At 41.6% G+C, this 24,049-nt stretch overlaps 1 protein-coding gene and 1 non-coding gene across 7 annotated transcripts in view; both read left to right on the top strand.

Moving 5' to 3' along the window:
• Positions 1 to 9,320: 9,320 nt before the first annotated feature.
• LOC119057140 (U6 spliceosomal RNA) lies at positions 9,321 to 9,427 on the top strand. Its single transcript, XR_005084007.2, has one exon. It is a non-coding gene; the product is annotated as a U6 spliceosomal RNA (small nuclear RNA).
• Positions 9,428 to 10,794: 1,367 nt separating this feature from the next.
• The window catches only part of DDHD1 (DDHD domain containing 1), an 87,716-nt gene continuing 74,461 nt past the window's right edge, over positions 10,795 to 24,049 (top strand). For all 6 annotated transcript variants that reach the window (XM_053670091.1, XM_037155656.2, XM_037155657.2 and 3 more), the window contains exon 1: positions 10,795 to 11,772. In XM_053670091.1, the coding sequence (XP_053526066.1) occupies positions 10,935 to 11,772 (838 nt within the window). In that variant the 5' untranslated portion in view covers positions 10,795 to 10,934. The remainder of the gene's footprint in view (positions 11,773 to 24,049) is intronic.

Here is a 24,049-nt window from a genome sequence, read left to right on the forward strand (position 1 = left end):
TTATGCCACTCCTTGATTCTCATATGCTACACATCTTGAAACACGCATGATTTCCCTGATCTCTATCAATAGTATTAACTGTTTTTTCCTTTCCTTTCTAGGAAAAACACTGTTAAAGACAGCTGGGATCAGCAAGGCCTACTGCACCCATGTACAAAAGAGTAAGGGAAAGTTACTATAACCCAAACATTCTGGTTTTCCATGCCTAGAGTTTTGCCTGGAAAAGTTGTGAAAAATAGTTTCATGCAAGAGCAATGAACAATGAAAACTATCAATTAGCTCTCTAGTCACTTGAGTACAACTGATGGTCTGGATGACTGCAGGCCTCATTGGAGAAAGGGTAAGCCTCACTGCATCACCACATCCTTCATCAGCTCTGGGAACATGGTTAAAGCACAGGAAGGAAACAACAAATCTCAGCAGGAAAAGGGTCGGAGGATTGCTCAACATTATTGCTAAGTAAACAGCATTGCTGTCCAGTTATTTCTTTGAAAGTAGGAAACAATATTTATGTTCATTTAGGGAATGGCATCTTCTAAGAAGGTTGCAGTATTTTAAAAAATACGTATCAGAAAACTCTTCGTGCTTGGAGTAAAGCCAACTTAGGGAAGCCTCATTACAGTAGGCTATCTTTGCAATAAAGCAGGCCCATTAAAAATGGATGGCATAGCTGTTTTAAGGAGGCTGAGAAAATTGTTCTTCATGAGTCACAGTCACTGAGAAAAAGTAGGGGGAAGCACTTTCTGTAAATGGAAATCCCCTAATTCTTGATGCTAATGCCTCCTAATTTTTGTGGAAAGACAATGTTTCTTTAAAAGGATGCCTGCGCTATTTGGAAAATGAGTTCTGATCTGTTCTTGTGTGATACCAATTTATACAGAATCTCATGGTACATTAGTATCACTTACCAGGCAGCAAAGTCTACTGAGAGGGAGTATAATGGATGGGAGAAGTCAGTGCATAATTCAGTCTTTCCTCAGGGGTTTTTCCAAAGCTAGATCTCCAACAACATTCCTACAAAGATCATTACTGGAACTGTTCCCTCATCTTTACAATTATGGCAAGCCATCTCAGCTTCTTTAATCCATCCTATACCCCATTGACTAATCTGCCTTTTTAAAAAAGGGAGGGAGCTGAGATGATGTTACTCTTCTGCTAAAGAAAAATCTGTCAATGTCTTTCTATTATGTACAGAATAAATTCTAGCCACATGAGCATCACTTGGCAGGAAGTGACATGCAACTATTGTTTTACTGTATATTTTTTTTAATGACAAATGAACATTTTAGCCTATTCTTTTAACCATTTTCAAGTTTTCATTTCCTCTTTAGCTAATATTCTGTTCATAACTCCTGCCCAGGTTTCTGATGGGGGCTTATTAGTTTTTCCAATCCATGACTGAGAACTCCATTTATTAAGATTGATAATCTTATGTCAGTCATATGAATGACAACTTTTTCAGAGTTTGTTGATGATGTTAACTTATGGGTGATTTAGAAAGACAAAATATTTACAGCTTAACTGAGTTGGTCTTCCACACAATTCATGTCTAGAATCTCTTTTTGGAAGATTTTCTTCACAACTCCTGCCTTTCCTGTTTTCTACCAGATTCCTAGGGAACTGCGCAGAGTTTTCTGGTTCCAGCTACTTCATACATTGATACTGACTAGTCTTAAGAGTTCTGTGCTTCTACCAATCTGAAAAACTATGGGCAATTTATTGGGTTAATGGAATACTTCCTTTGTGCCCACATGCCCTAGCTGGGCCTGGGCCTTAAGATTTTTGAAATCTGGGTGAATGAATATAGTTAAGGAATGAATATAAGTAAGTCATTTAAGAGTTGCAGGTTATTTTTATACCCAGAAGTAGAGACTCTTTTATTCACCTTTGGGGGAGATTATTACTTTGTTCTTGGGAAAAACTATTAAGATGCTCCACCTTGTCAATGTGTTAACTTGACCACAGATGCTGGATGATTTAATGTGGTCACATATTGTTCTGTGCTGGTTAAGCCCAAGCTTTATCTCTGAGGCTCTTTGTGATTTTACTTGGAGAAGGAAAGAGGACATAGAGATAAAAGAAGTGGAGCTGAGAGTTGACACTGGGGACTGGAAATTGAATGGAGAGGTTGAAGGGGAAGATTGGTGACTGGGCAGAGCAGCGGTGTTCTAGGTTCCAGGTGAAAAGTGTGGCTTAGAGCTGGGAACAGGGCTGATCTTCCCTCCTCCCCACTCAGAGTGACAGTGTTCTGGGTCCTGAATGGTGGAGGCATAGGAGGAGTCTGAAGACAGCACCTTGGTAAGGCTACCACCACTATAAGGAGGGATCAGCATCAATAGCAAGGCAACAGAAAGATATCTTCAAGCTACCTGGAGGCCAGAAAGAGTGTGTGGGGTAGACACTGTGTTGCCAGAGCAGGAGAAAAGGAACAGAGTGGGCAAGGATGATTATTGTAGTGGCTGATTATTGTAGAGCAGACTGTGAGTTGATGGAAGCCATCCTTTCGGGAACAACAAGAAATATGACCAGCAATTAAGTCAGTGGCAGGGGCGGATCAAGTTATAATTAGAGCAGCAAACGCTTAATAGGACCTCATTTATTCTCAGTGAAAAGCCTGGCTGTACCAGTTGCACACATTTTAAGGATACACATATGAGGACAATGCTATCTTTTTTGTATAACTCAAGAAACTGCTCAAATTATGGGTGTACAGGGTGGGGCAAAAGCAGGTTTTCCATTGTTCATATGGAAAATAATAGAATAACTATTAAATAATGATACAAGAATAAACTCTGTTTTATGCACTCAGGACAATGGTAAGCCTGAGTACATTTGTCCCACCCTATGTAATCAGACCAGACAGGAGAGAAGGGCCCGCATGGCAGACTGTTGAAGGAATATTTTAAAGCAGTTTGAGCTTTGTGATGCCCTTCTATCAAAAGCAGAACAATGACTTACAGAGCATGTGAGAATGAGGACAATATCAGTACAAGACACAAAATGAAAGAAATATCTGGAAATGCAGTGGTTACACAATACAGACAAAGGGGCAAGGCTCTGGGCTAGATGATGGAGGAGCTACCAAAGGGCTGACAATTGGATTGAGTTAAGGAAGGTCATGTCTCTGATCTTTGCTAGGACCTTAAGCCCACTATTTAGGTACAATGTGATGTGATCTTCTCAAAGAAGCACACATAAAATAACACCTTTTTCCCCCACAAATACCTTAGACACCTACAGAATCTATGATTATTGTTTTATGTTGTTTAGCTTTTCTAATAATCTGCATTTGCTCATCTCTCCCACTCTCTATCTTCTAGCTCCTCAAATCCTTTCTGGGTTCTTTCTGACTAGAATCTTCTGCATCCCGCCCCACTTCCCTTTTCAGCTACCTTTGATTCGTTTTTCAGGTTCTGCTTTAGGCATCTCTTTTTCTAGGAAAGCTTCTGTGATTGAAGAGCCCCATCCTCACCCTCCTCGATGGGTGGGGCACCCATCTAAGTGTTGCAGCAGCAACACTTACAGCCCTTCTCATGGCGCCTTTCAACCTGACCACTGCACATTTAAGGGTCTGTCCTTCCCTCTGGAGTATAAGTTCTGTCCCTAATACAGTGTGTGGCTGATACTTACTAGACATTCCGTACATATTTGTTCATTTGAGTTGATCTTTTGTCAGTTTCTTTCAATAACCTATACCCTTTGAGAGAGAGCAGGGTCATTTCAATTGTCCTTCATTTTACAAGTAGGAAAATATTGCCTGACCATTATTCAAAGAAGCCAAAATATGCTGCTGAACATCAAATTCTATTTTCATCTCTTTTCTCCCTGAGAATGACAATAACAAATTTCATGTTTTCACCTCTGACTCAGATTACTAAGTCTTCAAATCAGAAAACTCCAAGGTAGTTTTACTTACCTTAAAATTCATTTAATTCTAATGGGGTTCTCATAGTTTTCATGATCTTTGAGAAAGTTTGTAGGTACCAAAGAATCTCGTGGGTCCCTGGACTCCTCCGATTTCAAAGTACATTGGAGAGTGTGTTTAATTTTAGTTCTTAACCCCACAGGCTGTGTCACCAGAGTGTTGAGAAAGCCAGCAGTGCTAAGTAGGGGAGAGGGCAGAGTTGCAACCAGGACTCCATGTCACCTAAAATGCAGGCCGACAGCCTCTCCAAGGAGTTGCACTAGGGTCAAGGAGCTGAAATAGGGTTAGGAACAATTCCAGAGAAGACAATGAGAGTTACAGGCCCTTTGACACCTGAAGAGATTGAATCCCTTTCCTTGACCTCTGTGTGGATTGGCCAACAGTTCCAAGAACAAAGTTAAGTAATTAAAGAATCACAGGGCTAGTTGGAATGTATATAAGTAAGGTACTTATTGTAAATAATGTACTTAACATAAATAAATAAGATGCTGAATACCATTGCTTCTACTTTCTAAGACTTAATGGATAAAGAAAAAAAAGCAAAGGGAAAAAAAAGAAAACTTTTGAAACATAGGAAGGTCTTCTGTTGCATAACGCATTTGCTGCCAGCTGTGGCAGGTGACAACAGTGGGAGGCTCCATAAGAGCTTTTATAAACTTTATTTCATTTCGTCTTAAGTAATCTTCACCACAGCAGAGTGAGGCAATTATTGCCATTATTCCCATGTAACTGATGGTAAATCCGAGGACCACCTCTCTCACGGCTAGTCTTTGACAGAACTGAGAATTGAACCCAGGCATTGTCTGCAACTTCTGTGTCATTTCTATGACACCTTTAGATAGTGATTTCTTTCAAATGTGCTAATCAAGTAGGTTGATGTGGAAAAGAAAAGTCTCTAATGCAGGTGGGAGTGATCGGTACTAAGTGATATTATTCTCCGCTTTGTTTTCCTTGTTTTAAAAGTTATTTTTTAATTAAACAAATAACATATAAATGTATCTTAACCATATAAAGTTCAAATGATAGAGAACTTCATTTTTTCCCCACATTCAGAAGTAACTAGGTAGGTAATTTGTAGCTTATCCTTTCAAACTTTTACCATTAATTTATGTAAATGTAGGTGAATATGTATAAAGATATACAAATATGTGTTTATATACACATGTAGAATGTGTGTTTTTAGTGTAAAAATAAGATCAAACCACAGGTCATTTTTCTGTATCTTGCTATTTTACTTAATGACTCGGAGAACTTTCTGTGTCATACATTCTTTTTAACTGCTCTTTGCATAGATGTACAGTAAGTTATTTAACCATTCTGCTATTTTTATTCCACTGTCGATATTTCCTACTATGGACTGTTTTTTGGTTTTGTTATTGTTGTTTTGTTTTCCAAACAGAGATAATGCACAGAGAAAGACGCACGAGGAAGGCCGCGTGCTGGTTTTGGCAGAGGCTGAAGAAACACAGCTGTAAACCAGGGAGCGTGAATGCCAAGGACAGCCAGCCAGCATCAGAAGTCACGAGAGAGGCACGGAACACTCTTTTCCCCGAGACTCCAGACAGAGCCAGCCCTGACAATCCCTCGACATGGACCTCCAATATTCAAACTGTGAGATAATAAATTTTTCTTGTTTGAAACCATACAGTGTGTGGAAATGTGTTACGGCAGCCCTAGGAAATGAACACACTGTTCCCCTATACCTTCATTAAAATTATCTCAAGAGCAACTGTGGGTTAGTTTCTAACCTGGAAAAACAGTAATATGAGTGATCAAGGTTTATCATTTATAACTTGAGAAGAAAAGTAATGTGAATAATCAGATGAAGGACTGTTTATAAGGTATTGATGATTAAAAAGGTATTGATTAGTTTGACTCTTAAGTTCTCAACTTAAGAAGAAAACTAAGTTATAGATGTAGGGCCGTTGTTACTCATTTCTTACATTTAAAATACAGGTTGTTTAGTCTTGAAGATGATTAAATTTCTGAGGAACTTTGCTTTTCTACCATCTCAATTTGATTTATTAACAATGTGACTGTAATAGCTCTCTAGTAACGTTCAGAAAGCCAACAGGAGACATGTGGAAGGGCTTGTGGGCTTTTGAGTCCAGAATCACATATTGTTCAAGCTGAAACCTGACTTCTGAAGTGCTGACTATGTGGATAAACACACTTTCTTAAGCAGCAGTTGCAAAACAGTTAATAATTTTGCCATTTGGTTCTTTAAAAACAGCAAATTACCCAGAGGTGGACTAGTAGAAATATCTGTTGAAACATGGCCTTTTCTTTTTCTTTCCTTTTTCACTTGTTATAGGAAAATTAGAATAAACTACGCACATATAAGATGCTACTTCTGTCTTTCTCAGCACAGTGTTATGGTTACATTTGTTGAAGATGCATATGAGTTACATACTTTGTGAATAAATAAAGTGGTACTTTCAATGTATCTCTGGGGTGAAATAGGAAAAAAACCCTGGAGCACCAAAAGGTCATCTACAATGGATGCATCACGTGAACCTCACAGCAGCCTATGTTGTTGTCTAACTCACTTTTTTACAATGAAATATCAGGAATATAGCCAAATCTTCTCTTTCTGATAAAAATAAGCTGATGAGGATTTTGTGGCTGCTTTCATAGAGTATGCATCAATATTGTATGATTGGGGTTTGGGTAAGTACAATTTGTGGGTAGAGCTTTACAAATCTTTAAGTAAATGCATTTATTTAATAATTCTACATTTTGAGTGATTTCAGTTAAACATAAAAACAAACCATCATCAAAACAGCATTAAACAATGAATATTTGTTGAATGAATAAACAGAGGTAGAAATGACTCTATTCATTACCCATTCCTGTTATCTCGGCTCACCGAGCTACCTGTTGATTATAATTCATCTTCTTCTATTGATCTGTGTTTAGCAAAAGAATGACTCCTATGGACATTCTGGCACAGCAATTATATTCCTCATAAGAACTAAAAAGTTGGCATTCTAGGTTTATTTAAAACCCTGTGAATGCTTCACTGTAGAGCTTAGCATTGTACTGAAATTTGGTAGACACCTAATATATGTTAATGAACATTCCCTGCTTCAGTCTAGGTTACCATTCCATTTAGACTATGTACCAGAGAAGATACTCTCTGCTATGTGTCTCCCTAAAAATTCACATTCTGAATCCTAATCCCCAAAGGGATGGTGTTAGAAGCTGGATCCTTTGGAAAGCGACTAGGTCATGAGGGCCCCCAGAAAAGAGGCCTCACAGAGTTCCCTAGCTCCTTCCGACATGTGACCACCCAGTGAAAAGATGATCATCTGTTAATCAGAAAGCTCTCACCAGACACCAAATCTACTGGTACAAGCTTCCCAAGCTCCAGTTTATGGTATTTTATAGAAAGGTATAACAGACTAGACACTCTCATTTTGAGAAACTGGATAAATAATAATACTAAAAATTAAAATTAAATTAAATTCTCCTGGTTGAGGGCTTATCAACCAGGAGACACAACAGATGGGTGCATGGTTATATGACTGCCCTCTTTCTTCATTCTAAATGTTCCATTTTGTACTTTAGGCAAAGCCATTTCCAGTGCAGGTATGGGTTATTGGTTCAGACTAAATTACATGGCATAGGGCTACTCCTAACATTTGTATGCAGGTAAAAATAGGTTAAAATGAAGAACTGGGAAAACTTTTTTATGGGAGAAGAAAAAGGAAAGGTGGCACAAAATTGCACAACATAATTTTGGAGAAGTGGAGAGGGGAGGATGGCCATTGTTGTTAGACAGCCCCTGCCATATGCTTACTAGGAAAGCAAGGATGGCAGGATGTGCAGATAAGCTGCTTCAGTCTTCTATAGTATTGTGCAAACCAGCTTTCCCCACTTTGCCTCTTTTTCTCTCCTGCACCAAGAATGCCCTCAGGTTTGGTTCCACATCCACCTGGTTATTGTAGCAGCCTAGATCCATAAGTGCCAGATGTCTGAATCAATCATACTTATTTGGCTTATATGAAGGAGGGTTGGTCTTGGGGAATTAGTAAAATACAATAGAAGGCTTTACAACATATAACCATGGAAGTTCAGATACTGCTGTGTTGATTGCACGCACTAAAGACAGAGTAGTGAGATGCCACATGACATCTGTTCCAACAGGGAGGAACTGTAACAGAGGAACCCTTCCCCCTTTCTGTCATGATTATATGACTTGAAAATGCTCTGAAAAACAAAAATAGGAAAATAATAACAGGGAGAATCAGATAAAGAATAACTTTTTAAAGAAGAAAAGAAAGTCAAGAGCTGCTTTGTGGACTTTGCATTGATATCACTAAGGAATAACAAGGAATATAACACACATAGTTAAGGGATATTACATCTTATACTTTCAAGTATCTTTTGCTCACTGTCAGCATGGGGCTGATTACTTGAGTCTGTCCTTCCAGACCCAGCTCACCAACAAGAGGCAGAAGCAACCTCAACTCCCACAAACACTGATTGACATCTCTCATCACAAAGATCTATACCAAAATAGGTCAAGAGACAATCTGGGGTTCTCTTCTTCTGCCAACTGGATTGTGATTTGTTTGAGATTTGTTTTTTGTTTAATCATTTTTGAGGACCGACATCTTCAAGAATGATCATGCTACCTACAAGACTTTAGGTACACAATGGACCACAAGAGGATAATCTTCTCAATATAACCTAAAAAGCACAACATTTAAATAATGGAAACCTTCATTCAACACAGCTGGGGGTAACTTTTTTTTATAGAGGATAATATTCATCAATGGGGATTGACTGTACTTAATAGTTAAAATTTGGCTAAAATAATCTGATCACATAGCAACACAGGCAAGTTATGTTCCATCAAGAAACCTAAAGGGATAGAGATATTTTAAACAGTGTGATATCCCTTATTTTAAATCCCCTTTATAGTACTCTTCACACTGTATTTTAATGTCTCTGTTCACTTTTCTGTATCTCCCTCTAAGCTCTAAGGTCCTAAAAGAAGGAACTGAGTCTCTCCCATTCTCTTCTGTATCAGAAACTAGCAGAGATGCCTGACATATTGGTGACCATCAAAACACTAGAATGAATGCTTTCATCAGTACTATATAGATCATAGCTCATACCCAGTTTCATATTCTGCACGTTGTCAACAGAACGACTAGAGAAGAAATTGTTAAGCAAATACTCAGAAAGCACTGTAAATAGGAACTCTGATCTTAGATGCTTTGAGTCAGGGCTGTAGTGGCCAGTTGGCCAGGTTGTTCATTGTACAAGATTATTCAGTCAAGAGCACAAATTTGGGCAGAAATCCAGTCCATGAACACAGCTCTGTATCTGCCCACAGGAAACAACGTCTTTTTTTTTTTTCTAACTCATACAAAGACACTGTACAGTGCTCACTTCAGCAGCACATATACTAAAGTTTCAGCAATATGGAGAAGATTAGCACGGCCTCTGCGAAAGGATGACATGCAAATTCATGAAGCGATCCATATTTTTAAAAAGCAAAAAGGATTCATGGACTTAACAGGGTGGTGATTGCTGGGGTGGGGGAGGGCAGTATAAGAGGACTAAGTAGTAATGGAAAAAGAATATAATAAAGATTAAATTAATTAAAAAATAAAGCTGCAGTAGATGAATGTATAAAGGACACTGTACAAGCTTTAAGAGACTATCCTGCTTTAAATAACTAATCTCGCGCATGTTAGATCCCAGCAATAAAAACTGTCCTACAGATCTGACTCCATTAGAAAGGGAGAAGGAAAAAGTATCATCTGATCTTGAATTGAGAACACTTTGGTTGGAGATTTTCTCTAGATTCTCAACATAGGGTGATAGAGTTATAAAACTTTTTTGCGATATAAAAGAACTGCACAGGGGAGCCTCAGCGTTCCACCTGAACCCCAGAAAATGAGCTACAGAATCAGAGATACATAAAAAACAGGAAGAAATTTGAAGGTCACAGAATTCCATTGCTAAAAGAGACTTTAGAGGTCAATCCACTAATGTCTTTATTTTACAGAAGAGAAACCCAGAGATCAAGGAGGTAAGTGATTTGCTTCAGGCTAATTAGCAAAAGTCTAGAATCTAGCTGTTTTCTGGTTCTTAATCAGAATATTTGTATTACAACTGGCTGGACTTGCCATCATAATAAAATGTGTACCTGCGTGGGACAGGTGGAGACACACAGACTTGTCACCAACAAGGGCCTTACACAATGAGGTGGAGAAAATAGGAAATAAATATCGAAAGATAAGCAATAGTATGAGGTGGATTATGAAGGGAGGTTTAGATTTGGGTTTCTGAGTGGGAGTGCTGACGCCGACCATAGGAATTGGTAGGCAGGAGGCGTGGGATGGAGTGCCCTCATGTTGGCCAACAATTCTGGAATGACTGGAAGCAGGTGACTGAGAAGGTCCAGCTGGGGCCGCAGGTGGGTCTAAGGTTACAAAACCAAAGTCAGGAGTATCCAACAACCAGGGCCCTCTCGATGCGTATCTTAATTGAACCTTTGTTCTGCTAAACCAGATTGCTAAGAACGGTGTAGGCCTCCCCGTTTCTGGTTCTGACCCCCAGGAGGGCGGGGCGAGGCAGCGGTGCGTAGAGCAGAGAAAGGAATCAGGAGAAAATTGAGAAATCGGAGGAGCGGCCGCGTGCCCTGAGCTGACTCCAAACAGCTGCCAGAGAAGGGTAAAAACTCGCCCACGACAGCGACGGAGACTCCGCTTCCGGGAGGCGCACGCGATGGGCGTGGACGGGCCGGGGGCTGAGCAACGCCTACGTCAGGCTGCGTGACAATGAGGCTGACGGCCGTACGCGTCGGCGGCGGCGGCGGCGGCCCCGGGGGGGGGGGGGGCGGAGCCAAGGTTGCTTTCGCCGCATCCCGGGTCGGGATTTGAAAGATTAAGAAGTCCCGTCGGAGAGAACGGTGGCGTTGAATGCGTGGCGGAAGCCGTGGGGACCACGGCTAGGCGAGAGGCCGGGCGGCCGGCAGCGTCTCCACAGCATGAATCACTCGGGCCTCGGGTCCCCGCGGAGCCTCGAGCATAACGGCCGGGGCAGCGGCGGCGCTGCCTGGGAGCTGGGCTCGGAGGCAGACCCAGCGTTCCGCGGTAGCGTCTGCTGCTTTGACCACCTGCCCAGTGGGGACCCGGGCGACGGCGAAGTGCCCCTGGCCCTGCTGCGCGGAGAGCCCGGGCTACACTTGGCGCCGGGCGCAGAGGATCCCAACCACCACTTGGCGCCGGACCCTTGCCTCAGTGACGAGAACTATGACTTCAGCTCCGCGGAGTCCGGCTCCTCGCTGCGCTACTACAGCGAGGGCGAGAGCGGCGGCGGCGGCAGCTCCTTGTCCCTGCAGCAATCGCCGCTGGTGCCGTCGAATTCGGGGGGCGGCGGGGCGGCTGGAGGGGGTCCAGGGGAAAGGAAGCGTCCTCGGCCCGGCGGTGTAGCCGCCAGGCACCGCTACGAAGTGGTGACGGAGCTGGGCCCGGAGGAGGTGCGCTGGTTCTACAAAGAGGACAAGAAGACCTGGAAGCCCTTCATCGGCTACGACTCCCTCCGCATCGAGCTTGCCTTCCGGACCCTGCTGAAGGCCACGGGGGGCCGACCCCAGAACGAGGACCCCGACCGTGACCATGTGTGTGGCCCGTCCTCCACCACGGGCCTGGCCTCCACCTTTGGGGAGGACGACCGGGAAGACCGCGTCTGTGGCTTCTGCCCGCGCACCGCGAGGCACGAGCCCGAGATGGAGCAGCTGGTGAACATCGAGCGGGTGTGTGTGCGGGGCGGCCTCTACGAGGTGGATGTGACCCAAGGAGAATGCTACCCGGTGTACTGGAACCGTGAGTAGCCGGCCGGGGGAGGGAGCGGGACGGGCTGCCTCTGCAGGGGCCGACACGCACCCCGGTGGGTTTGGGACCTAATCTCCGCGGAAAAGGAGGCGCCTGAGGCCTGGCGTTTGGTCTGAGCAATTAGGAGATTCTATAGGCGGCGCCGGCAGGTGAAGGGTGAACGAGCAGATGACAAAATTTAAAATACCTGGGGTCAGAAGAGGAAACCGCGGGGGTAGCACCTCCTTGGTGAGCCAGTGTTGCTGCCATCCTCTGGAGACGATCCAGGAACGGATGCCCAGCCCAAAAGGTTTAGTTTCTCGTGATTCTACCTGAGCTTTGTGCGCCGGGTATCTGATTCGGTCTCATTTACCCTCAACTGCCTATGATTTAAATAGCAGCCTGTCCTCTGGAGTGGGAATGTTTGAGAGTATCTGCTCGAGAATCAACAGTTTAGTTACAGACCAAGGAAAGAAAAATTAATCCCTGGCGGGAGAGGAAAAGAGGTTGTTCCCTCTGGGTCCGTTCAGGAGAGGTGTAAAGCAGTTCTGGCAAGTGCACCCGCCCGCTCTATGGAATACTCATTTTTCTCTTAGGCCCTTGTTTACATATTTTTATTTTTGTCATTTTTATTTTTGTCTCTTGACTTTGAAAAATTACAAGGCCTGTGCCCTGATTTCCTCATCTGTAAAATACATATATTTACCTCATAGGATTGTTGTGGAGTTTGAAGGAGAAGATAGACCTAAAGGGCTTGAAACTGCTTGGCACATACGGGTGATACATGTTAACAGTGGGCCTCTACTCATTAGATGACAACACAGTTATATATATATAATTATATTAAGGAGGAAGGCTATCAACTGTTTGCCATTGCATGTAGCAAAATATGTAGTAGATGTTGTATGGTAAAAGAAGCTGTCAGCCACCAATAATTTGTAATAATGCAGTTTCAATTTTTAGAGGCCAGTGCACTAACTCACATGTCTTCATTGATTATCACTAGCCTTAGGTTCTCCACACATACAACATTCTGCTTTGTATTAATTATATATATTGATGACTAACTTTCTTTCTATATGTTTAGCATTTTATGGGCAGAGTTCATCACCTTACCATTGAACTCTTACAGGGTTTAGTGCAGTAAATATTCAATAAATATTGAATTGCATAAATGATTGAGATAATATTAACATTCATATGTTAAGCATGAGTCACTAAAGTAGCAATTAAAACATGTGTCAAATCCGCAAATAAAGTAAGCATAGCAGGACATCTAATTTCTTGCTACACTTTAAGATGGCATGGAAGGTATTTACCCATTTCACAAGGCCAGATTCATAATGAGATCTGTCACATCACTCACTCCTTTTGACTATAAGCTTACTAAGGACAAGGTATGGAGTATTCATTCATTCATTCAGCTCTTTCATTTTACTATACAGTGCATAACCCAGTACTCTGGGGAAGATATTTGGAAAGGTGGAAAAAAGGACAGTCTTTATCCTTCAGGAGCTTCCTATTTAGTCTTTTCTTCAGATGGCCTAGACATGACTATAGATATTTTTCCTTGGAAAGTAGAAGTACAAGGACTTAGTGGAGCCAGAAAGTTGGCTAAAATTCCAAGCATCCTTTCCAAGATGGAGAAATGAATCTTACCCTTAGGTCAAAAAATAGCAATTAAAGAACTATATTCACATAGAATACTGTGTGCTTTTTTGGCTAATAATAAAATTGTTAATGCTTACATAATGCTTTACTATTTACAAAATGATTTTTCAATTCTTTTTTATATTAATATCAAGTTACTGCTAACATTCTATATCTAAAGAAGCAGGCTTATTGAAATTAATGAACTTGCCCAAAATCGTGTAGCTAGAAAGTAGTAAAGCAGTTCATAGTCTAGTGCAGTCATTGTGCAGAGAGCACCTGATCCACTGAAGGGTGAGGGTGTAGGGAAAGCTTCCCGCATAATGTAAGGCCAAGTCCTAAAGGGTTGCTTTGATCGGTCAGAAGAAATGGGAAGATGGAGGGAAAGTAATTCCAGCCATGTGGGGTAACATAAGGCAAGGACACGAAGCATAAAACTTCAGGGCATTTAAGAAAATTAGGGCTGCACAGGGTAGGCTTAGGATCTGACCACCACAGAGACAGGTATTAGTTCAGGAACAGGAAGAGCTTATGAAAGGAGCACCTGCCTGTGAATGGCACATTTGGAAGAGTAGTAAGAAAAAGAAAAGGGTGGATCCAGTGCTGAGGAGTCTAGACTCTGAGTAAAGGGGAATGAAGCAGTTGAAGGTTCTCTCTTAAGTGATTAGTGACAATACAAAGGTTGAATTGGAGAGTTGGAGGGTATCTCAGAACGCTAATATTATAAATCAAGTAAGAAACAGTGAGGACCTACAAAAGTTAACCTAAAAGGAAACTTAGTCTTCTTGAATAGCAACACCTATTTTGAAATCATTTTAGCATTTTTTAAATAGCTTTCTGCACGATAAAATCCCATGGGTGTCCCAGATCTCCATATGAGCTACAGTGAAAATATGGTAGTGCTTTTGGTCCATAATTTCCCACTGTCACAAAATCCCATACAGCTTTGATCTAATTGGTTCTTCAAGTCTCTGTGTATTATGTTTTCACACCCTCTCAGGAACGTTCATTCCCAGTATGGTCTCTTCAGCCTTTCTTGAAATGGAAGGGCTCTTAAGATACTTGTGAGCTTTTGACCATGGTCCCATTTTACTTTTTCTTTTTAAACCTTCTGGGAACTTCTAAATAATGGTAATGAACAGTTTTGTTTTGTTTTGTTTTTAAGTCCAATTTCCTACAGAGAATGGTGGAAGCATTCTAGTGGCCATTTAAACTTTTGTGACCCAATGGAGCCCAGTGCATCTGGGTGTCAAGGCCAACAAATTATCTATGTCTAGTCTAAAAGAAAGTTGTTGATTAAATTTATATTTACTCTTCATTTTGAACTCTTACTAGCACATAATATTTGAAACAATTTAGGGGTGTATGAATCAGAAGGGGTACAGAATTCATCTTCTATAGATAGGAAGCAAGTATTATATATGCAAAAGTATTAATTATGGGAAATTTTGTGTTTCACTGTTCAGATATTTTTCTGACTGCATGTGGACATTTTAGATAAAAAGTGATCATTGCTGAGTAATGACTAAGTGAACTCCCTTGCTCCCTCTGTTCTTCCTAATCTGCTTGTACCTATCTCATAGGCTTGTTTTGAGAATTATATGTAATGTGCTTAGAGTATGGATCACAGAAAACTATACCTTATTTTTACATGAAAGTTAATAAAGCTAACCAGTACAAAACTGTTCCTTATCACAGGCAAAACACTATAAAAAATATTAGCAAGAAAGTGGCCAAAGCATTTTAGTAATAGCTATGGGAAAGTATATGGAACATTATAGAGATATTTGAGGAGTTTAGAATAGTGTATAGTAATTCGGATAGTCATATGTTCTGTGTGCACTGGAGAATATGTAATATCCACTCATTGACTAAGTTTGTAAAGTTACTTGACCAAATATGTAGTTTCCAGAAGCAGTCATTAACTATAAGCTTTCTTTCCCTCCCTTTTCTGGTGTATTTATAAGACCTCTTGCATTATTATGATTCTAAACCATTTTAGGTTCCAGTTCCCTCCCTTGCTCCTCCCTTCCTTCTTTTTTTATTGATTCTAGAGAGAAGGGAAGGGATGGAGAAAGAGAGGAAGAGAATCATGGATGTGAGAGAGAAACATCAATCTGTTGCCTCCTGCCTGCACCCCCTACTCGGGACCCAACCCACAGCCCAGGCATGTGCCCTTAATTGAACCTGCAACCTTTCAGTTTGTGGGATGATGTCTAATCAACTTAGTCACACTGGCCAGGGCAGTTTCAGACACTTTAAAAATTAACTAATATTTATAATACAGGGTGGGCCAAAAGTAGGTTTACAGTTATGAGTTTATTCTTGTACTTTTTCCATATGAGCAACTATAAACCTACTTTTACCCCACCCTGTATATTGAAGAGAAGATAATATTCCCAATAAAATGAGGTATAAAAATTAGGGTGTTTTTTTTCCTGTAAGTACGCAAATTATGTGATGTTTGGCATAATGGAAATCATCTCTTAGGTCTTTTTCATTCTAGGGTTAATAACCTTAATGATTAATAACCCTTTAAGAGGTACAGGACATCATGGGAAAATAATGGAGTCCAAGCTTGAAGAAGATACTCTTTCCTGATCAGTTTCTGCCTCCAGTAAAGCAGACCTATAGGGAACAGCAACCAGATATTGGTATGCTTACTAAAAAAGTGTTGAAACTTTCATCTCTTACTCTTTTTAACTGTATTATTTCTCACTAGCCCAGACTAGAAAGCAGCTTTGAATGGCACTAGCTGCTCAGGTTTGTGGGAGCCTGGCATAATTTTCTGAGAACCTCATTCTACATCAAGCCTGCTTTAGACAGCATTTTTCATTGACCTACTGAAATAGCCCAAGGATATGAATGACTAGTGAGTGACATGTATGGAGCACAGGACTTGGTACTACCTGACCAAGGCTTTCAGGACATTACTTTCTCTTTTCAGTGTTTATTAGGTTAAAAACTCATCTGGTATCAGTTACTTGTTTGTGTGTGGCTCAGATGTAGTATTTGTATCATGCAAGTGCTATCGGTAAATGTTCAGAGCATTTAGTATGGCTTTCTTTCCTCCATTTGTTCTTCCCTCTTTCCTTACCTCTCTTACTGGATTGGGTTGTTTGGAATTCTGATTGCCCAACAGGATTTTTCTGTCAGGCAGTCCGAAGAATCTGTGGGGCAATAGACAGATGTAAAACCCTTCGGAGTGTATGGTAGGTAACACGTAAGGGTGGATTTGGTTTACCTTTGTTTTCAGATCACCTCTTACCCTACCTCAGCTCATCTCTGCCACCCCCATTTCAGTTTTTACTGGTTGTTCTAGAGAGGTAGCGTTGTGTAATGTTTATGAATGTAAATAGCCACTGAAGGTAGACTGTCTGGGCCCAAATTCCAGCCCTGCTGTGCACTATTTGCATAACTTTGAGCAACTTAAATTCTTTGTGCCACAGTTTCTTCTTTTGTAAAATGTGGGTAATAGCATTTATCCATATTTTAAGATTGTTGTAATAAATGAGTTAAAATATTTCAGGATCTTGAAACATCCCACAATAAATGGTAAGATCTATATAACAGCTTTATATAACTTCTCCATATGCCTGCCTCTTCTATCCTTTCAAATTTATAACTCACTTTATGTTCTTAGCTTTCAACTTTTGTATTTTGATTTGTTGTCTCTTTACTGACTTAGCATTTTTTTGGCCTTGACTCTTGGTAAAGCCACTATTAAGTAGGCATAGTCCAAGAACCCCTATGAACTGCAACATTTTTGCCAAGTCTTTCAGGCCTCAGAAAGAGCTTGGCTTTCTTGATTCTTCCTGGCTTGGACCCAGAATAGTGTACCAATTATTCTTAAAAGTCTACTGCTTGTGGGAAAGGAGAAGTTTTTCCCATAAAAACATTCTAAAGTCTCAAACATCTACTTTTATGGGTATGCAGATCCTGTCACTAGATGTGGGGACTTACTGACTTCATCCCCAAATCTCATTTATAGCATCTCTAACCAGCTACCAGGACTTTTGATACAATAGAGAACTTTACAGCTTTTTATCATGCTATTCATTTTAATACTATTCAAGGAGTTAAAATAGACACATTCATCCAGACCTGTAGGTGGGGCCCAGTCAGGTGGCCCATGGGAGGGGTTGCAGCATAGGAAAGAAACAGTGGCACAGGAAGCGGTGACACAGGAAGCAGTGACACCAGGCATGCAAGGCAGCAATGGGCACACAAGGTGGCACCAGGCAGACCCTGGGCACCCAGGCGGCAGCTGGCAGACCCTGGGAGATGGGGAAAGAGAAACGGGGCACCATGCACAAAGTAGCTGGCTGACCATGCAGTGGTCCCACATTCACGCGCAGATAACTGGGGAGCAAGACAGATCTCTCAACCCAGGGTCCTAGTGCCAGAAAATAAAGCCTCAAAACACCAATTGAACACACTTATAGGGGTTGAGGTGCAGGATGAGACTCCCACCCTCACAAGAAAGTTCATTGGAGAAACCCACAGGGTCCTAGAACACACACAAGCCCACCCACACGGGAATCAGCATCAGAAAGGCCCAATTTGCTTGGGGGAAGTGGCAGAAGAGGCTGAGGAGCAACAGACAGCAGAGCAAAGCACCATTTTTTCCCATCTCTGACCACGCCCCCACATGCAACATCACAACCAGTGTCTTGGGTTGCCCCACCCTGGTGAACACCTAAGGCTCTGCCCCTCATATGTAACAGGTGGGAACAGACTAAAACATTATGGCTCAAGCAGAAAAACAGCTCAAAGCCCCAGAGCCAATACTTCTAAGCAACCAAGAGATAGCCAACCTATCAGATGCACAGTTCAAAACACTGGTGATCAGGATGCTCACAGAACTGGTTGATTTTAGCCACAAATTAGAGGAGCAAATGAAGGCTAAATTAAGTGAAATGAAGGGAAATGCACAGGGAACCAATAGTGATGGGAAGAAAACTGGGACTCAAATCAGTGGAGTGGACCAGAAGGAAGAAAGAAACAACCAAACAGAAAAGAATGAAGAAACAAGAATTCAAAAAAAATGAGGAGAGGCTTAGGAACCTCCAGGACATTTTTAAATGTTCCAACATCCGAATTATAGGGGTACCAGAAGGGGAAGAGGAAGACCCAAGAAATTGAAAACTTATTTGAAAAAATATTGAAGGAGAACTTCCCCAATCTGGCAAAGGAAATAGACTTCCAAGAAGCTCAGAGAGTCCCAAAGAAGTTGGACCTAAATAGGAATACACCAAGGCACATCATAATTACATTACCCAAGATAAAAATGAAGGAGAGAATCCTAGAAGCAGCAAGAGATAAGGAGATAGTAACCTACAAAGGAGTTCCCAACAGACTGTCAGCTGATTTCTCAAAAGAGACCTTACAGGCAAGAAGGGGCTGGAAAGAAGTATTCCAAGTCATGAAAGAGAAGGACCTACATCCAAGATTACTCTATCCAGCAAAGCTTTCATTTAGAATGGAAGGACAGATAAAATGCTTCTCAGATAAGGTCAATTTAAAGGAGTTCATCATCACCAAGACCTTATTTTATGAAATGTTAAAGAGACTTATCTAAGAAAAAGAAGATAAAAAACATGTATACTAAAATGACAGCAAACTCACAATTACTAACAACCACACCTAAAATAAAAACAAACTAAGGAAACAACTAGAACAGGGACAGAACCACAGAAATAGAGGTCACATGAAGGGTTAGCAACAGGGGAGTAGCGGGGGGAAGGTACAGAGAATAAGTAGCATAGATGGCAGGCAGAAAATAGACAGGGGGAGGGCAAGAATAGTATGGGAAATGTAGAAGCTAAAGAACTTAAGACACATGGACATGAACTAAAGGGGGGAGATGTGGGAGGGAGAGGGTGTGCAGGGTGGAGGGGCAATGAAAGGGGAAATGGGACAACTGTAATAACATAATTAATAAAATATATTTGGGGGGAAAAAAGCAAAAAAAAATTTTGACTGAATCCATGTGACAGTGAATTCAGTGAAGGTCGCAGGTTTGATTCCCAGTCAGGGCACATGCCTGGGTTGCAGGCCAGGTCCCTAGTTGGGAGTGTATGAGAGGCAACCAATAGATGTTTCTCTCCCTCTCTTTCTCCTTTTCCCTGTCTCTAATAAATAAATTTTTAAAAACTTAGTTCATTAATTCCTCCAGTCTAAATGGCTCAGAGCTCCTTTGTCTTGAGTTGTTTCCACTTATACTCAGAGAATTACCGGTTCAGCTAGTCCACAGTTGAATTTGAAGGGGTTTTAGAGGAACTAGCTTTCAACTCAAAAATTGGTATCTTTATTTCATCTCTGTTTTGCTTTTACCTACCTATTTCAGCTCTGTCCTTTCAATTTAAAACTTTCATATTCTTACTGATTTCCTATAAACTCATTCTAGCAATTGTTGAGGACAAAGTCCCCCTAATTATAATTTATTTATTTATTCTTTTAGTTCTCCTGGTTTTTATTCTATGTATTTTGAAGCTCTGTTATTAGGCACATACACATTTATGATTGCATATCTTTCTGGTGAAACAGTGCCTTTATCGTTTTGAAATGGTACCCTTTATCTGTAGTCTATTTCTTATATTAAGGTCTACTTTGATAGTAATTTTGCTGCTCCCAACATTCTTTAGATTAATATTTTATGATGTAGCTTTTCCCGCCCTTTTACTTTTAAACCTGTATATGCCTTTACCTATCTGTTGTTGCTTTTTAAAATCTATTTTGACCATCTCTGCCTTTTATTTGGCGTTTTAGGCCATTTACATTTGATGTGATTAATGCCGTTTGAGTTTAAATTGACCATCATGCTTGTTTTCTATTTATCCCATTCTCTGTTCATTTTTCCTTCTTTTCTTGCCTTCTTTTAGATTGAACATGTGTTATGATTTTCTTTTATCTGTATTATTAGCTTTGAATATTTTTAATTTTTTTCATTGTATTTATTTTTAGAGAGAGGGGAAGAGAGGGAGAGAGAGAGGGAGAAAGAGAGGGGGGAAACATCAATGTGTGGTTGCTTCTCACATTCCCTCTACTGGGGACCTGGCCTGCAACCTAGGCATGTCTGACTGGGAATTGAACCAACAACCCTTTGCTTCACAGGCCTGAGATCAATCCACTCACCCACACCAGCCAGGGCAAATAGTGTTAATTTTTTTATGCCACTGTAAATTTTCTGTTGTGTGCAGGATTTTATAGCATTCCTTTAATATTGTTGGACTTTGTTGTAGTCCACAGTTAGGTTACTTCACATTACTTTGATCCTATCAAGGCTTTCTTTGAGTTTTATGAGGGAGGTCAAATGCTGCCTTTGGTTTTGGGATACTTTATCCCTACAGCTGGGACAATACCTTTCTGAGGACATTACTCAGTGCTGCATGGATTAGTTGGGGGTTTTTTTTTCATCATATTTTATTGATTATGCTGTTACAGTTGTCCTGAATTTTCCATCTTACTTCCCCCTCCCACCCAGCAACCCCTCTCCCTCAGGCAATCCCCCCACCCTAGTTCATGTCCATGGGTCATGCATGTCAGTTTTTTGGCTACTCCATTTCCTATAATGTACTGTCCATTCCCATGAGTATTCTGTAACTACCTATTTGTACTTCTTAATCCCCTCACCTCTTACCCATTCTCCCACACCCACCCTCCTATCTCTTTATCTTTAACCTTTGTCATTTTAATTATGATGTAGCTTGGGGTCAGCCTCTTTGTGTCCAACTTGTTTGGGACTCTCTGCTTCCTGGACTTACATGTCTATTTCCTTCACCAAATTAGGGAAGATTTCTTTCATTATTTTTTCAAATGGAATTCCAATTTCTTGCTCTTTTTCTTCTCCTCTGGCACCCCTATGAAGTGAATGAATAATGGAATGGTTGAAGTTGATCCAGAGGCTGCCTACACTACTCTCATTGGGGGGAGGGGGGGCAGGATTCTCTTCTTGTTGTTCTGATTGGTTGTTTTTTGCTTCCTTATGTTCCAAATCATTGACTTGATTCTCAGCTTCATCCACTCTACTGTTGTTTTCCTGTAAGTTGTTCCTTATTTCAGTTTGCGTATCCTTCACTTCTGACTGGGTCTTTTGTGCTGCTGAGGTCCTCACGAAGTTCTTTGAGCATCCTTATAACCAGTGTTTTGAACTCTGCCTCTGATAGCTCGCTTATCTCTAATATGTTAGCTCTTTTTCTGGAGTTTTGATTTGGGCCATGTTTCTTTGTTGCCTCATTTTGACAACTTCCTTGTGTTTGTTTCTATGTATTAGGTAGAGCTGCTTTGACTTTGTGTCTTGGTGACGTGGCCTAATGTAGTAGGTGTCCTATAGGATCCAATGGCATAGCCTCCCCTATCACTCAAGCTGGGGTACTAAGCGTGCACCCTTCATGTGGGCTGAGTATACCCTGCTGTTGGAGGTCAATGGGAGCGATTTACCCAAGCCAGTCAACTGCAAGGATTGGCTGTGACCACTGACAACCAACCTCCACCCTCTGTGGCGGATCAGCTGTGTAGGGGCAAGGTAGTGCTCTGACGTGGTCCATGGTCGGTGGCTGTCCATTGGGTGCACCGGCCCCTGGGATTTCCCAGGTGGTTCAGGCCAAGAACAGGCCCCACCACCTGTGTTTTTCCCTGGGGGCCACCCTCCCTGCCTGAGTTATAAAGCAATCCAATGGCTGCTATTTTTTTTAATTAACCAATTTTTAGAGAGATGGAAGGAGAAAGAGAGGGAGAGAAACATCAATGCGTAGTTGCCTCTTGCGCATGCCCCCTACTGGAGACCTGGCCTGCAACCCAGGCAAGTGTCCTGAGCGGGAATCGAATCAGTGACCCTTTGGTTTAGCAGATCCACACTCAATCCACTGAGTTACACCAGCCAGGGCAGATCACTGCTACCTGTGGTGGGCTTAGAGATATCCTGTCAAAGCTGAGCGGTGAATCTGTGCTGCCAGTTCTGGCCCTAGGGCTCACTGAGGGCAGCTGCTACTTGTTTGAGAGGACTTATGAAGTTGCGAAGTATGAGCCAAGACCATTCAGGTGGAAAAGCAGAGTGGGTAGGCCTGTAAGTTGGGTGGTGGAGTCTCTGGGGATCTATAAGACAGGTTGATGGAATCTTATGGCACCAGTCTGCAATGTGTGGGGAGGGTTTAGAAAAGGGACAATGGCTTCTGCTTGCCTTGATGCCAGATACCTTTGCCTCTCCCTGCACACCACTGGTGCCCTGAAAGCTACCACCCCATCGCCAGAGCCCAGACATGGTGAGTCTGAGTAGGTGAGTCCATGTGTGGGTTCTTTAAGAGGAACTGCTTGGGGTTCCAGAAGTTTATTCCAACAACTCAAACTCCACTGGGTTTTGCAGCCAGAAGTTGTGAGAACTTATCTTCCTGGCACTGGAATCCTGGGTTGTGGGGAGGCTGGTGTGGGGCTAGGGTTGCTCGCTCCTGAGATATTTCTCCCAGACCCAATCCAGTACACATGGATGTGGGACTAGCCTGTTCTGCATCTGCGCCCTCCTACCAGTCTAGATGGATGTGGTTTCTTTAATTCTGTAGTTGTCAGACTTCAATTCAACTTAATTTCTGTTGGTTCTGAGTGATGGGTGTTCTCTTTAGTTGTAATTTGTTTATGGTTGTGCAAAGAGGCAAGCTATGTCTGTCTATGCCGCCATCTTGACTGGCAGTCCCAGATTAGGTCTTTTTTACTCTGGCTTATTGAAAGTTGAACTATTCCCAGCCTTATATGAGCTCTGGAGATTGTTTCACCTACTCCTTTATATAGTCATTTCCCCTGCCCTTAGGTAGTTTTCCTCAGTGTATATATAAGTATTCAACCAAAGACTCAAGGGTATTCCTCCAGAGATCTTTCAGCACTCTTTCTGTAGAGCCTTCTATTTGCAGTATTTTGCCCCACAATTCTAGCTCCCTTGATGTCCCTGAACTCTGAGCCAGTTCACATCTGATCAAAACTGCTAGACTCTGTTTGGGTTACTCTTCCTGCACTGCAGCCTGGAAACTCTAGACATTAAGCTTGGTCAACTATAGTCTTTCTCTCAGCATTTACTGTCCTTTTCTGCCTGTATATTTTATCTGATTTTTCTAGTTGTTTAAGGTGGAGCAGTAAATCCAGTATGTGTTAGTCCATCATGGCTAGAAGTAGAGGTCTGTCCATTCCATATAGCAAACTAATTTACTCTCTCCATTCTTGGTGGTCTTGTCTTTGTTTCTCTCTGTTAGGCACAACTCAGTACTCTCATCTCCTACAGCATTCCTGCAAGGAATGTTGAAAAGGACAGTGATAATACCTTTATAGAGCTAATGTTGATCAAATGGCTGTTTTGCCACACAGTAGAATAGGGACATATTCTGCAGCTGCTTTAGTGGATGGTAGGATAGAAGCTGCTGTGAGACTTGCACCTCAGAACTCTTTGCTGCTGCCTCTTTTGCTGACATAATACCTGTGGCCTACCAAACCAGTTGCTGCATTTAATTTCTCATGCTTCCTAATCTGCACCTTTCTTTTTCTCTTTATTTCTTACAACTCACTGTAAAAAACAGAGTCTTAAGGATCCCTCTTTTTTCACATCAAAGGACCCACCTTTTACCACCAGGAAGTAAATCAGGATTAACCAGCTGGT

This window comes from Artibeus jamaicensis, unplaced genomic scaffold (assembly GCF_021234435.1).
Source record: "Artibeus jamaicensis isolate MK-2021 breed Jamaican fruit bat unplaced genomic scaffold, CSHL_Jam_final contig_548, whole genome shotgun sequence".
NCBI lineage: Eukaryota > Metazoa > Chordata > Mammalia > Chiroptera > Phyllostomidae > Artibeus > Artibeus jamaicensis.